At 39.2% G+C, this 15,428-nt stretch overlaps 1 protein-coding gene across 28 annotated transcripts in view; it reads right to left on the minus strand.

Moving 5' to 3' along the window:
* Positions 1 to 15,428, minus strand: part of PACSIN3 (protein kinase C and casein kinase substrate in neurons 3) — a 34,831-nt gene that overhangs the window by 5,064 nt on the left and 14,339 nt on the right. For 20 of the 28 annotated variants that reach the window (XM_026671231.2, XM_026671228.2, XM_026671230.2 and 17 more), the window contains exons 2-8: positions 6,061 to 6,161; positions 5,231 to 5,387; positions 3,198 to 3,433; positions 2,536 to 2,691; positions 1,626 to 1,801; positions 1,289 to 1,409; positions 531 to 664 (exon numbers count right to left, since the gene is read on the minus strand). In XM_026671231.2, coding sequence (XP_026527016.2) covers positions 531 to 664; positions 1,289 to 1,409; positions 1,626 to 1,801; positions 2,536 to 2,691; positions 3,198 to 3,433; positions 5,231 to 5,387; positions 6,061 to 6,114 — 1,034 coding nt within the window. In that variant the 5' untranslated portion in view covers positions 6,115 to 6,161. Of the gene's footprint in view, positions 1 to 530; positions 665 to 1,288; positions 1,410 to 1,625; positions 1,802 to 2,535; positions 2,692 to 3,197; positions 3,434 to 5,230; positions 5,388 to 6,060; positions 6,162 to 7,508; positions 7,570 to 14,354; positions 14,520 to 15,428 lie in introns of those variants that run through there. The other 8 variants (XM_087951355.1, XM_087951358.1, XM_087951342.1 and 5 more) reach the window with 3 other exon arrangements.

Raw genomic sequence — 15,428 nt, forward strand, 5'->3', positions numbered from 1 at the left:
CAATGTAGGTCTAATAGGTTTTGTTTGGTTATCTTCTCTATATAAAAGGAACTATTCCAAGAAAAGAACAATCTAAGAAATCCAGGACTACTGATGTTCAGTTGGAGAATTTTTTTTTTCCTAGATCCAGCAATAGGTGGAATAAAAATTCTGCTAGAATCTTCCTTCACAGAAATCAGAGGTTTTCATTCTTTTAACTCATCAAGACAGACAAAGGCATTCCATGCAAATTCACCCTTCTGTCTATTAGTTCAACCATTGCTTTATAGTCTTGCTGAACTGAAACCTACCATCTTTCATTGCTGGTAATTCTTAAGAGCAACAGGTTCCATATTACTATGCTGGCCTAAGAATTTACTGCAACAGTGGGGAGGAAGTGACCTTGGAAAATATCAATTTGATTAAGAAGGATTTAAAACATATACACTGTTAAAAACTGCTGGATGCATTTTCATGCATCTCTGCTCCTGAGAAATAAATGATACTGAGTTCCCAGCTCAAGAGCTGGATGCAACAGCTGCAATGGTTACCTCTGTTTGGTTGAGGGAGGGGTCCCTTTCACACCATCTCCTGAAGGCACAATACTGGTCAGAGTGACATCTTCACCACTTTTGCCACTTTTTTCTTTCTTGACGATTGCTCGCTGGGATTCCGGAGACCATTCCTGGCAGCGGGGAAGAATAGTCTCTGAATGCTTTTTGAATATTGAACATTATTTTACTACAGTACTATCCCAATACATAGCTTCTCGGCCCTCTTTCATCCCCAAAAGAGAGACATGTCACGGAAGACATGGCAGGCTGACTTTTTCCTCCCTTTGAATAAACTTAAGACTCCAGTAATCCACAGCATTCTATGGGGAGAAGGAACTTCAAATTACGTGCCATGTTTTATGGGGATGGAGAGGGATTGCTGCTTATTCAGAAGCATCTGCCTTGAATGAAAATGTCTCACATTCAATCCCTGGCATTTCTAGCCGACAAGACTAGGACCTGTCTGCTTCTACTGCTCTAAACATTTTATTCTTTAAAAATGTTTTTCACAGCATTACTGGACCTCAATTTCAGTAGAATGATAAAAGTGGGACTGAAATTAATCAAGGACAAGCTTTGTGATAACATCCTCTTAGACCAGGGGTGTCCAACCTTGGCAACTTTAAGACTTGTGGACTTCAACTCCCAGAGTTCCTCAGCCAGCTTTGCTGGCTGAGGAACTCTGGGAATTGAAGTCCACAAGTCTTAAAGTTGCCAAGGTTGGACACCCCTGTCTTAGACCACGATAGTTCTACCTCAAACTGAGGCCAGTGCATAGCCATGCCTGGTCCATGGGTACTGCGCCACCACTTCAGATCCTCTTGGTCATCTGCTGCCATTATTCCCTGATGCAAATCTCGATAAAGTGCATGGAACCTGCAATTAGAAGATACAGACCTCAATCACACAACTTTTTTTTTTTTTAATAGAAGAAGTTTGGCGTGAGGAAAAAAAGGTTACAAAAAAATTGGAATAATGGTTGCTAGTGTAGAGACATATGACCTTTTAAAAAATGATCTTCCTCCACAATCTTTCTTACCCGACAGAGTGATATTAAGGGCATAGAAGGACTCACTGCTTTCAATTTCTCACCTGTCATTGACAGACAAGTTCAGATGGTTGTGCATATCCAAGAACATCTCTTTGAAAAAACACAGGCGTCTGCGCTCTGCTTCCTGGCAGCCCTCAAAGATCTGCTCCATGTCCTCCATGTAGCGAGGATTGTAGCGGTTCAGCTCCTCCAGCATCTTCTCATAATGATCTTTGCTCTAGAGGGAACCCAACAAAATAGCAAGAGAAAGAGCACTTCTTTATTGCCCATAGCGCTTTACAGCACTCTCTATGAGATTTTTCAAAGTCAGCACATTGCTCCCAATCATCTGGGTCCTCATTTTTACCAACCTCAAAGGATGGAAGGGTGAATTAACCTTAAGCCCCATTAGGATCGAACTCCAGGCTGTGAGTAGAGTTTGCCTGCAAATACTGCATTTTAACCACTGTGCCACTAGGGCTTATTATAATTTGTTTACAAAACGTAAGCAAAAGAACTGGGAAGTTTCCTACTGTAATAAAAATTTAGGAATCTAACTAAGCTAAATCGGAACTGATTGTTCTTTTGTGTTCTACAAAGAAATATCAACGACTCAGACTGAACCATTTAGCATTTTAATCTTTTGCTCACAGGTTGCTCTGGCAGTTTTATAATTTGAAGAACATAGTGTTTTGCTTTTCTGCCTTTGCTTTATACAAAAGAGCAATCCGCTTACTTCAGCTTACTTTAGGGGCTAATTTAGATGCTCTTCACAACTGAACCTTCCAACATTTCCCTTTAGAGATTTTCACCTGGCCAACAATAGAACCCCCCCGCCCCCGCAAGAATCAAAAACTTGAAGATCATAGGGGTGGGCTACTCTCTCTCTCTGAACATGGAATTCCATCAGCTATGCAGAATCCATGCTCCTAATTTTGGATCAAAGACTTTCTCAACTAAGCGCAACCTTACCTTCTCTACTTCTTGTGAACATTTCTCCACTCGTTCTTGCAGTTTGCGCAGCTGCTCTTGGGATGTGGAAGTATCTGCTTTGGCATGATTATCTCGTGTCTGCGCAGTTTTCTCCTCTTTTCGAGCAACATGATAATTCTTTTTTGAAGATTCCACCTTTCCACAGAATATTACATTAAACATTTCAGCAGAGTTGCTTTCAGGATACAGTGACAAATAGCATTACTCAACAAGTGGCAGAAAACATTAACTGCCATTTATATATATATTTTTTCTTTTTCCACAGGGCCAAAAACAGACATATACATTTGGCCAATCTCAAAATCAGATTACATTTTAGCAATGCCCCAGTAGGAATGTACACAGGTCTGTATCAAGCATCTGTCCTATCAACTTTATGCAGAATTTCATTCTTTTTAAAAGGACAAGGGACTTTGCACTATTTTTCATGGGGCACTTTTCCCTAATCTGTGCATTTTATATGCTGTTTTCCACCAAATATTGCACCGACTTCTGCTACTCCTTCACTGAATTAGGTCCAGCAACATATGGCCAAACATTTACAGAGGACTGAATCAACAACTTATATTTTTCAGGATTTTAAGGATGGTAAATCTCCTGATTTTCTCTCCACCTGTCTTCAGGCTGCACATCCAACTCACCTCTTTCAACTTTTTCACCCAGGGCTTCTGGGCCTTGCGAAATCCATCCTCAAATTCCTTTGTCTCTCTAAAGCCACCCATCAACTGCTTATGATAGACTTCCTTCTGCCAAGCCTTAATCTTCTCTGAGTCTTCACCAGATAGACGATTCCGTACTTCTAGATGGATCTCGCTAAGTTTGTCTGCAGCAGTCAGAAATGCATGCCAGGCTTTTTCCAAAGTGCCATATTGAGGTCCTAGGAATCAAGAAAGTCAGTATAACAGTATAAGCATACCAAATATAAAGGAACTAGGTTCTGAACCCAAACTTCATTTGTCATCAAAATATCTAACCTGCCAATGTTTAAAGGAAATTATTGTACGAAAGCTGCATGGATGTGTATGGATGTAATATGTACAATAAACCAGCAGACTCAAGTGTCCATGAGTCTGTGGATTTACATAATGGAGTTAAAATTGCAGGAAAGGATACAATTTGCACCATTTTAAGCTGCTAGAGGAAATGGATGTAGATCTAAAAATACACAGATAGAGTATGTTACCAAACTCTTGTTTATTTTCTGTTCCATAAAGATTTAATTCCTATAAAAAAGCGATATCTATAAATATCAGCCTGCACCAAGTCACTTTATTGCCGGTGTGCAGTTATCACTCACAGATTTCCCAGCACATAATGCAAGATTGCCTTTTATCTCTTCTCCAAAGACAGATGTTATGGGCTCGTGGCTTCTTCCTGTTTAAATCAAACTTTAGATGCCCATTCAAAAGCCAGTGGCAAAAAGCCATTGGTCGTTTTCGTAGAAGCAGCAGTATTAGCCCCTCCAGATTCATCCTGCAGACTTTGTGAGATGTTTACCCTAAAACCAAAATGCTTCATAGCTTTTCTGGATTTAACGAAGTTACTTCTTGGAGGACGATTAGAAAGATTTCTCCATGAAAGATCAATTCTTTCTAGAAAAGCAGGAAGAAAATGCTGCATGTCCCATCTGCGAGGGAGTTTCACCTGATAGGACCTAGGAGATGAGCCTTTTCTGCTGTGGTACCTCCCCTCTCCCATTGGAACATCATCCCTCTTGAGAAGGGCCCAAACCCTCTGACCTTTTAGAACAGGGGTCCCCAAACTTGGCAACTTTAAGACTTGTGGACTTCAACTCCCAGAATTCTCCAGCCAGCTATGGATCTTGGGCCCAAAGCCAGCTATGCTGGCTGGAGAATCCTGGGAGTTGAAGTCCACAAGTCTTAAAGTTGCCAAGTTTGGGGACCCCTGTTTTAGAGAACTCTTTAAACCTGTTTTTTCCAATAAGCCTGGAGATCCCCTGGTGAAAAGAACCCTGCATACTGGCTATGTTACATATAGCAGTGGTCGCCAACCAGTGGGACGGGGACCATTGGTGATCCGCGAGAAAATTTTGGTGGTCCACAGAGAAATGTCCCCACCAAAGCAATTAATCCAGGCTGCACAGGAACACAAGGCTGCGCCGCCCACATGGCCCACCCATCCATTGGCCCCCACCCTTCGGCCTAGTGCAAACCTTACCTTGAGTAGAGTCATGCGAGCTGGAACTGGAAGGTAAGACCAATAGCAGGAGAGGGAAATCCACCCTGGGTTGGCTTGCTGACATTGACGGAAAAGTCAGTTCCATATTCCAGAGCTGCAGTAGTCACAGGACTGGTCCTTTGGTCATCCCGGAGCAGCTCCTCCAGTCCATGGCAGGCCGGTGCACCTAGGCAGAAGAGCAGCTGCTCCGGGATGACCAAAGGGCCAGTCCTGTGACTACTGAAGCTCTGGAATATGGGACCGACTTTCCCACCAATGTCAGCAAGCCACCGTCAGTCAAAATTCATATTAGTGGTCCGTGGGATTTAAAATTATGAGTTCGGTGGTCCCCGAGATCCAAAAGGTTGGCGACCCCTGATATATAGTATCTCCCCTGTTGTGATCTTTATTTAGTTCTTACGTTTATTGTTTAACTGATTTATTGAATGTTTTAATTTTGGTTTCATTATTGGGCCACATATTCCTTCTAGAATACCTTTTTCTACAGACGTCCTCCATTTGCGGGACCAATCTGTTAGCTGTTGAGCGTAGCTCTTCTCAATTTTGGCTCTCTCTTGGAAGCAGGAGACAAGGTCATTGCACAACCGGTTTCCATCATCCACTCTCTTCACTGTCCTCTTGTAATTGCCAGGCTGAAATTAGACCACAGCATCAGTTATGCTTGCCCCCTTCTGAGATTTATCTTAAGAGTCAGAAGAATGCATCAGACTTGCCCACACAACGCGCAATGCTGGTGAGCTGTAGAATTATTTCCATGTCTTGTAAGCAGAGATAGACAGCTTGTATCACGGTTACAAATGTCAAACTATTATTATTATTAAGCACTAAAAATGGCACAACCATAAAATGGCACCATTAAAAATGGCATCTGCACCACCTGCTCTAGGCCTGCTGTTGCTGGCTTCAATTTCATGAGACCTTAGTCTACACTACTATTACTATTAACCTTCTCATCACTCCTTATTACCCATCCCCCCACTTGTGACTATGACTGTAACTTTGTCACTTGTATCCTTACAATTTATATTGACTGTTTCCTAGTATGACCTGATTGCTTATTGTACCCTATGACTATCGTTAAGTGTTGTACCTTATGATTCTTGACTCTTGACGAATGTATCTTTTCTTGTATGTATACTGAGAGCTTTTGCCGCCAAGACAAATGCCTTGTGTGTCCAATCACACTTGGCCAATAAAAGAATTCTAATTCTATTCTATATTCTATTCTACCTTCGTTCTTCTACCAGGATTCTCCCTCAACTCTTGTGGAAGCAACACCCTATCTCTCATTTACTCTGCTCTTACCTCCCAGAAACTGCCACTGGGAGCTTCTCCACCGGTATCATCCTCTGCTGACATCACTCTAGTTTCCTTGCAGCACAAAATGTTTGCAAAGTTTGGTGCTCCTAAAAAAAGAAACAAAAAAAGAAATGTATACAAACTATAACATGGCAAAGGTTGAAAGAACGAAGTCCTTCATGGCTCCCTAAATAGACTAGCCCTAATTTTAACAATATAGACCAACTGCCCAAGGAACACAAATGTGACAGCTTCATGCTTTTTCTAGAGAAGCTTCATTTATGAGTATTAACAACACCATCTGCCTGAGAAGAAGACATCTAGTCAATGCCAAAAAGGTATTAATTTCCTACAGACCAGTGTTCCCCACGGTGAAAAGTTCTGAAATAATGCAGAATCAGCTTGAGACTCTTTTAAAATGTGGGGACAGGGTGTGTGAGTGTGCACTTACACATATACTGTAGGAAGGGAGCAAATGATATTTTTGCATAGGAGGAATACATGGATGTTTACATAGAATATATTGAACTCCAACAAATTACAGCAATCATTTTAAAACTAAATGTGATATTAATTCTCCCTCACTGTTCCATCACCCTCATGTTTCCATGTATTCACACAGGAATCCAGAGCTGTGCCATTCAGCTACTTATATGTAACAGTGCCTTGGGGCTTTGGCATCACATAAAGGCCACTTCTGCTGGGACAACAACTCTAAATAGCAGAGAAGTCTGGGAGTCATAATATATAACAGGGGTCTTCAAACTTGGCAAGTTTAAGACTTGTGGACTTCAACTCCCAGAATTCCTCCTCCAGTCATGTTAGCTCAGGAATTCTGGGGGTTGAAGTTCACAAGTCTTAAACTTGACAAGTTTAAAGACCCTTGATCTATAAGGACAACATATTTCAGAAGACTAATTTAAAAGCAAATGAAGATTTGTACTGAACTCCACCATCTCTTTGACAATTCCACTACCACCTAACATGCCACAGCTCATTAAAAGACTGGCACACATGTTCAAATGCAGCTCACTTCCCCCTGTACATTCCAGTCTATAAAAAGTTCCCACACACCCTTGAAAAATATCCACTTGGCCTCAGGCAAGGCAGGATTCTCACAGAGACAGGACCAAGAGTTGCATTCTTCCTTCCACCCTCTGTAGCTATGTCTTCCATAACATGAAGTCTTCCTTGAGAAAAAGACTGCTAAACATAAGAAAGTTAAAGCCAATGCAAGCTGCCCTATCAACCTTATCCTGTGGCATCAGCTTTAACAAATACTATTTTAGCAGATACTATCATTCACCTTGCCAGGTGACTAAGGAAGTTAAATTCATTTGCTGAGCTAGGCAGAGGACTCAGATGCACCAAGTAGCCTAAATGTTTGGTTAAGAGCTTCACAACTCAGAAAGCAATATTCCCAATATTCCCAATGTTCACTACCAGCTACATACCAAATGCAGGACCAATGCCAGGATGAGCAGAGAAGCCTTGGGGCTCTTCTTGATCAATGTGCTGGGAAAGAACAGGATGAACATGACTTTACAGCCAATTCAAGTTGGTCTGACTCAAATACATCCTTCTGACTGTATTGGTCAGGCAGCTAAAACAACCCTGAGACCAGAAGGAGCCAAGATAAACTTGGCTTGTCAGTCAACCAGGACTGGGATTGTGCCAGGTTCTTGCACCTGCCACAATTAATCCTCCTTACTTCCTCCTCTGGCACTTTTTGAAGCCAAGATCCAAGTATTATTATTTTACATTATATATGTATAATAATAGTATATGAGTGAAGCAGCACAGCCACATGGATCTCTTACCACCTGTCCAGTTTCAGAACCCAGGGGTAAATGAAATAGGCCTCCAACCATACATTTCAGGCATGGGAAGGCTTATGTGGAAGACAGACACAGTACCTAAGAAATCAGGGCTTTTCCAAAGACTTATTAGACTCACAAGGAAATTTGAAACCGAGGCTGGATCTTCAGGAGCAAGGACATACAATTGATCAATGGGTTTACCTTCAGATTCAAAGCAGATATAAACAAGACAAAAAAGAATTCGGAATTAATAACAAACTGCAACAGTTAGATAAAATTTTATTAGGATCAAATAAAAAAAACATAACAAAATTTTATAACTACTTATTAGAAACAGAACTAGAAGAAGAAATTGTAAAAGGAAATATGATTGCTTGGAGTAAGAACGTAGGGCGCAGCATCACATTAGCGGAATGGGAGAAAGTTTGGGGCAGAAACAATAAGATTACCAAATCGGCAGCATACAAGGAAAATCTTTATAAAATGTTTTATAGATGGCATCTCCCCTTTCAGGTTAGCGAAGATGCACCCCAACATGAGTCCGCATTGTTGGAAGTGTAGGAAAAAAAGAAGGAACCTTTTTCCATATGTGGTGGTCTTGTGCAGAAACCCAAAAGTATTGGAAGAAAATCAAAACTTGGTTGGAAGAAATCACCAAAGAGCAGATCGAACACAGACCAGAGTCCTTCCTACTAGGGATTTTTGATAAGCAAATTTCCAAAAAAACCAAATACATAACAATACACATTTTAACAGCGGCCAGATTAGCCTTCGCTCAACACTGGAAAAACATCAAATTCCATCAGAAGAAATGATTATTGAAAAATATCAAAATGCGCAGAAATGGATAAATTGACTTTGGCGCTAAAAAACAAAGACACTTCACTATATTATGATAGCTGGAATTGTTGGTATAAGTGGATTGACCAAAGATAAATTATATATCATAAGGCATAAAAGAAAAGTATCAATACATAATAATGAGGTAGCAATATAAGTTAGAAACAGGTGTGGTTATATGACACAAGTTAAGGTGATGAAAACAAAAGAAGATCTTGCAAACTGTTAAAATAAGAATACTTTTTATCCTGTAACCTCTTTCTTTCTTTCTTTCTCAAAATTCTTTCCCTCTCTTCCTCTTCTCTCTTCTTTCTTTCTTTCTTTCTTTTTCTTTCTTTTGCTTATCTGTGTATGTATTGTGACTGGTTTTAATTGTAAAAATTAATAAACTATATTTAAAAAAAAAAAGAAAAGAAATCAGGGCTTTTTAAAAGGCAAGTGGGCACAGAAACTGACCAGCAGTGATTAAAACTGTTTCCAAACTGTTGCTTAGAAACAGTGCAGCTGCAATTGCAAGCATTTTTTCCCATCACTAATAAACAGAAGTCTGAAGTCCAACCTGAGGAATAGTTCTCTAATTTAATGATGCCTGTAGAATCGGAAACCTATAAAGAGAGCCACAAGTCAAGAGAAGAATGCCAAAGGAGTGGACTGTATTGTCCCCAATCAAACAACTTCACTATATGTTTCTTGGTAACCTAAGGCAAAAATGTATTTTAAAAGTGAAAATGTCTGTAATGGATCATGTAGATCTGATCATATGGGGGGAGGGGGGGGAGCAGAGAACTGTAGCCCTTTTATGACTTGTGGACTTCAACTCCCAGAATTCCTGAGCCAGCATTTTCAACTAGCCCCTTGATATTTTTAGCATTGTTGAAAGAGTAAAGTATTTGGTTTAACCTTGCTTTCTTTTTGCAAAGTGAAAGAAAGAGAAGTACTGTATAGAGGTAATGAATGTTTAAAGGTAAGCATTAGAAAGAGAAAACAGTCATTTATTTAGGATTTGACCAAGTAAACAGCTATTTATGAGGTTGATTAAGATGCCTCTCTACAGTTCTGTTAGTTCATATGCAGGAGATATTCCTTTCCCAATACAATCAGGAATCCTTCTGATTTCTTTCACTCTTTAAAGAATTAAATTCAAAACAGTCAAACAAACTCAACAAATACCATGTGAACCTAAAAAATGAAAAGTTCCTTGTTTGGGGGAAGGTGGGTGCCCTCAAAAATAGTTACAGTGCCTTCCCAACCGATGGTCTATGAAAATGGGGGTGCCTGAAGACATGATCAGTAATTTCATGCTATATATTTAAACTTCTCCAGCAACTAAAAGGACTAGAAATTTGCCTTGAGTGGGGGCATTCCTAAAACTATCCCTAAAGAGACAGATGGCTGCATAAGATTGCTCAACTCTGTCTGGTTACATGCCAGAGGGGGGCAATAAGAAGACTTTCAACCTATAATCAAGGGACCAAATGGACTATCCCACATGGGGGCAGAGATGGAAATAGCTAAATATTTACGGGATGGTCTCAATCTATTCCGAAAGGAGGCTGAGTCAGAAGGCAGGTATAAAAAGCACAAATATCTTAGCAAATCTTCCACATCGTGTTGTTTTCATGTGAGTCAGCAAATGGTTTTTTTTTTCTTTATTTCATAGGCTATTCAGTGAAGTAAATGTAGCACTTACATTATTATAGGATGACCGTCTTATTAATCACATATCCAAATACATTATTTATTCCTTATGAATCAAACTATGTCCTGTAGTAACAAATAATGCTCCTTTAATGACAAACCTAGGAGGGATGAGTCTAGTTCCCTTTACATTTTTAAAAAATTTGGTATAAAAGAAATTAATTTTTTTGCAGAGGATCAGATTACAGCAAACCTGCCCTTCCTGGAACTTTTTTTCTTCCGTCTTCCATGTGCGTCCTCCTTTCATGTCCTTCTAATGAACAAAAATCTCTGAAAACATCCAAATGCCCTGAAAAAACTTTGTTGAAATCAAGTTAAATAGCTATCGGATCCAGTAGACTGCACACACAGAGGTCAACGACTTGGAACGCAACAATACGCAGGATGTATTGCACCTCCCTGTTTAGGGTTCTCACGAGAAAAATATGTAGTAACATACCAAGGCCTCTAGAAATATAGCCCTGAACCTTCAGCATTTGAAGGAGTTGGTTATTTACACAGTTTTCTGATGACCATCTAATAAATTGTCCTTCTGCTCCTTATTTATGAGCAGTTCTATGTATGCACAGTCAAGGAAGCTTAGTTATAGATTATCCGACTCTATAGTATTAGTGGAAGCCAAGTCTCTTCTCCCCCCTCCCCCCACTTCTGTTCAATTGTGTCTAATTCTCGGACAATGCCTGGAGAAATCCTTGCAGTTTTCTTGGTAAGATTTCTCAGAAATGGTTTGTCATTGCCTGCTTCCTAGCGCTGAGAGGATCTGACTGGACCAAGATCACTCAGCAGGCTTTGGGCCTAAGACAGGACTAGAATTCATGATCTTCTAGTTTCTAGCCTGATGTCTTAACCGCTAGACCAAACTGTCTCTCTATAGATTTACTGAAAACAGAACCTCTTCCTGGTACTGATACTCAGATACCAAGGCACTTGATGAGTGTGTTAGAAAAATGAAATATCTGAGCTCTCCTGGTCAGCCATAGGGCTGGCAGTATTACTGACCCCAATTGCTAACCCAAAGTAGCTGGGGACAGCAGTAGTAAGAAACATCACAATTATAAGCTTTCTTCAAAGACACGTTCTGGGCAGATGTGAGAAAGCAACAGGAAGAAGCACTTACACAGAGAAAAGAAAATGGTTTTTATTAGCTATAATAAAATCTACGTTCTTGGCTCATGGAAAGGTATGTGCCTTTGTTGTGTGCATGTGTGTTTAGAGTCCATTAAGTTTATATCTGCATACTGGTTTTCAATACTTTCAAACTGGGGTAATTCAGCCTGACATATTTTTATATATAAATGAAACATAACTTTAAGAAGTTGTTATCAAACTGCTTTATACTCAGGACAATTCTTCATTCACTCTAAAATATAGTAACTCCAACAGATGGGAATATAAATACTGACATATCGTATAATGAATAATGAATCCTAAGATGGCAGACCTCTCTCTAACATGTTATCTATAGGCACCACTATGGGTGTGCTCAATATTTTATGACTTCTTTAGTTACAAAAGACTGTTAGGATACTACCAACTTCAATGTGAACAGATGCCATGGAAAGTAATGATAAATTTATTTATAGATACATAGAAAAAAAGGGCATTTGACTACTGTAGTGTGTTTGTATACATGTGTATTTGGAGAATGTTTCAATTGGTCAAAATGCAATTGAAGGCCAGCATATCATTTTTAATTTTAGGAAAACTATGTACTTTACATTTCAGAACTGCCCTGCTATAATTATCTGTAATTAATAAGTGAATTTAATTCGGGGGGTGGGGACGACAACATAAGATTCAATCTTTTCCAAATCAGCAAAGATTCATTTCCTAGCCCACAAATCCTTGGGAGGAGATTACTAGTTGACAAAGAAGCCATAAATCAGCGTTTCCTAGCTTCTTCCTTGGAATTTATACCCCTCCAAACTGCCTAATCCAGTTTAAAACATGAGTAAGACATCTAACCACATAAGGACATAATAGTATGGTATTTCTATAGCAGAAACATTGGTAAAATAATAAGTCAGAGAACAGTCTACCAAACGATAGAGCAGGATTTCAGGAACTCAACTTCTATGCCATACTAATGATTAGTAGGGATGTCTAAAATAATTGCATATTGAATCAGACTGGATATGCATTTCTTGAATTTAGAAGCTTATTTCTGTCAAAGCAACTACAATGAATTTGTGGTCGTGTCAGCATGGACCTAGTTTTATAATTATAAAGGATAAAACATGCTAGGATTTACCTGTATAACTCTAACATTATACTGCTTTAGCCACAATTTCATACATTCCCTCCCAATGTTAGATAAATATTTTCCCATAGTTTCGGGATATTAGACTTTATACTATTGATATAATATTTTTAAAGACTGAATTATATTACAAAAAAGAAAATAACCTATTAATATAATAGGTAATCCTTCAAAATACCAAGCACTCCTTTTAGTTAGCTTTCTAGTCAACAGAAAAACAACACTGAGTCTCAAAATAACTGGAATAATTATTGGCTACACTCTTCCTAAGATCACATTCCATTCAGAGGGCAGGGTTTTAATCTCTTCTAGATCTGCCATTGATACCTAAGAGATCTAGTGCGGTGCAGTGGTTAAGGAACCAGGAGACCGTGAGTTCTAGCCCTGCCTTAAGGCATGAAAGTCAGTTGTGTAACTTTGGGCCAGTCATTTTCGGCCAAACCTACCTCAAAGGGTTATTGTGGGAAAAGTGCAAGGAGGAAAGCATGTTTAGTTTAGTTTAGTTTATTGTCATTGCACCTCATACAATAAATTAAATATCATCTTCAATGTACATTATGACTATGAAAATAAACACAAGCACTCATCCTTCACATTCTATACATTGAATTGAAAATCCCTGACGTTGCATTAATATTAGGTATTAATTAAGTATGTTGGGTATGTTCACTGCCTTGAGTTACTTACAAAGCAATAAAGGTGAGATGAGAAAAAAATAATAGGCGCCTTGGGTGCAATCCCAAAACAACTGGAATACCACTTGAACACCACTATCTTTGACAAAATCACAGTCAGTCAATTGCAAAAGGCAGCTTTACTCACAACAGCTTACATCCTGCGAAGATACTTTTAACACCATTACTATCAGCATCTGCCTATCCCAAGTCTTTGAAAAAGACTCAATGGGTTGATAAAAATGCCAAATCCAGTCTAAACATCTGGCTGATTCTGCAACAAACCAATAATAATATCATAAAAGGAAAACTTTTGTCAGCTTTGATAAATCAGTTGTGCTGATTTTTTTTTTCCCTCTGGAGAGAAAAATCCTAGTGGCAGTGATCCATGGTGCTGATGATCTCCCAGTTGTGTATTTGTAATATGTTCATAATAGGACAGCCCTTCAACATGGCTTGGAAATTTTAACTGCCCCAAGACATGGCAGCATGTATAGGGAGCCAAACCCCTTAAGAGGCGCTACATTATCCTCAGACAGAACTGCCGTCCTTGTTGTCTTCTACATCTTAACTTAAACCATTCACTGAAGCCTTCCAAATTTTATATGCTTTAATCCGTGTTACTTGAAGGATTGCATTTTTTTGTGCTGACTCTTCTGTACATTCAGGCCTTAACATGCACCACCATAGATATGTTATAAAATCAATAATTTTGCTTTTTTTTCCCCCATGGTGCAGCCTATATATTATAGGAAAACGGTCATTAAAATTTGAAAAGGGTTAGTGTTACCTTACTTAGGGAAATCAACTGAAGTATTTACCTACTTACCTTTCATCCAAGTCTTTAAATATATACTATGGGATATACCTTATTAACATATACTATAGCATATTTAATTATCTGATTAAAAAAACATAATTTTATGATGTTTGTAAGAGCCAGTTTGGTGTAATAGTTAAAGCATCAGGCTAGAAACCAGAAAGACAACGTTTCCTTTCATGCCTTACCCATGAAAGCCAGCTGAGTGACTTTAAGCTAGTCCGTCTTTCTCAGCCCCGGGAAGAAAGCAATGGCAAACCACTTCTGAAAAACCTTGCCAAGAAAACTGCAGGGAAAGTGAAGTGTTTTTCAAATGAAAGTGTCATCCTCTAATTGCTTTATGTCTACCCTTAGGAAGTAAAAATAGTGAATGGCTCACCCCAGTGCATTTTTGGACTGCCTGGAAATTGGTCACCCATGTGCCCAGGGAAAAAAATGGGACAAAAATAAGCTGGAGTGGCATTTTCAACTTGGGAGGGAAGAGGGAGCGGTGGGCAACTTACTTGCTGATAAATGTGTGTCATGGGATTGGTTAGAGCATGGTTTCACATTTCCAAGTGTGCTGACTAGATGAAAAAGTTTGACTCTCCCCGATATCAGGAAACAGAAGAAAGGGCTAGTCACCAATTCCAATGAAGAATGAATCAGCAAAATCTGCAGGGAGAGTGTCAGGAACTTATGACAAATTTAGGTGTAAGAAGTGAGACTTGTCACCAATTAGGACTCGGAGAACTGAGTGCTATGTGCAACAATCAAAGTTCAATGCCATTTCATAGACATTCTCATAGATACACGCAACCTTATATGTTCGTAACAAATACACAAGAAGTCCTCAATTTATAGTCATCAAGTGAGTCATATGCTCATTAAGCAAACCCAGCTTCCCCAGAGAGGCATTGAGCAAATCACAACCAGTCATAAATATGACCTAGTTGCCACGCATCCCAATTGCAATCATGTGACTATGGCTACATAAGTCTGAATACAGGTCATAAGTCACTTTTTCTAAGACTGTCACAACTTTGAACTGTCATTAAACAAACAATTGTACTTAGAAGATTATTTGCATATTATTCATAGTGCAGCTTTGTCCCAAGCAAGAGTGGGTAGCTTTTTTGGATCTAACGATTGTTTTATATTTTAAAAACGAACAGAATAATCCCAGATAATCACATCCAAAAAGTTGAGTGAGGATAGCTAATTTGATGGGGGTTTTGTGTTTTGAAATGGAGGTTAAAGGTTTGCTGTTTTTTCTGATATGT

This window comes from Notechis scutatus, chromosome 1, assembly GCF_049901735.1.
Source record: "Notechis scutatus isolate UNSWTSFEM ecotype Mainland chromosome 1, rNotScu1.2, whole genome shotgun sequence".
Lineage (NCBI taxonomy): Eukaryota > Metazoa > Chordata > Lepidosauria > Squamata > Elapidae > Notechis > Notechis scutatus.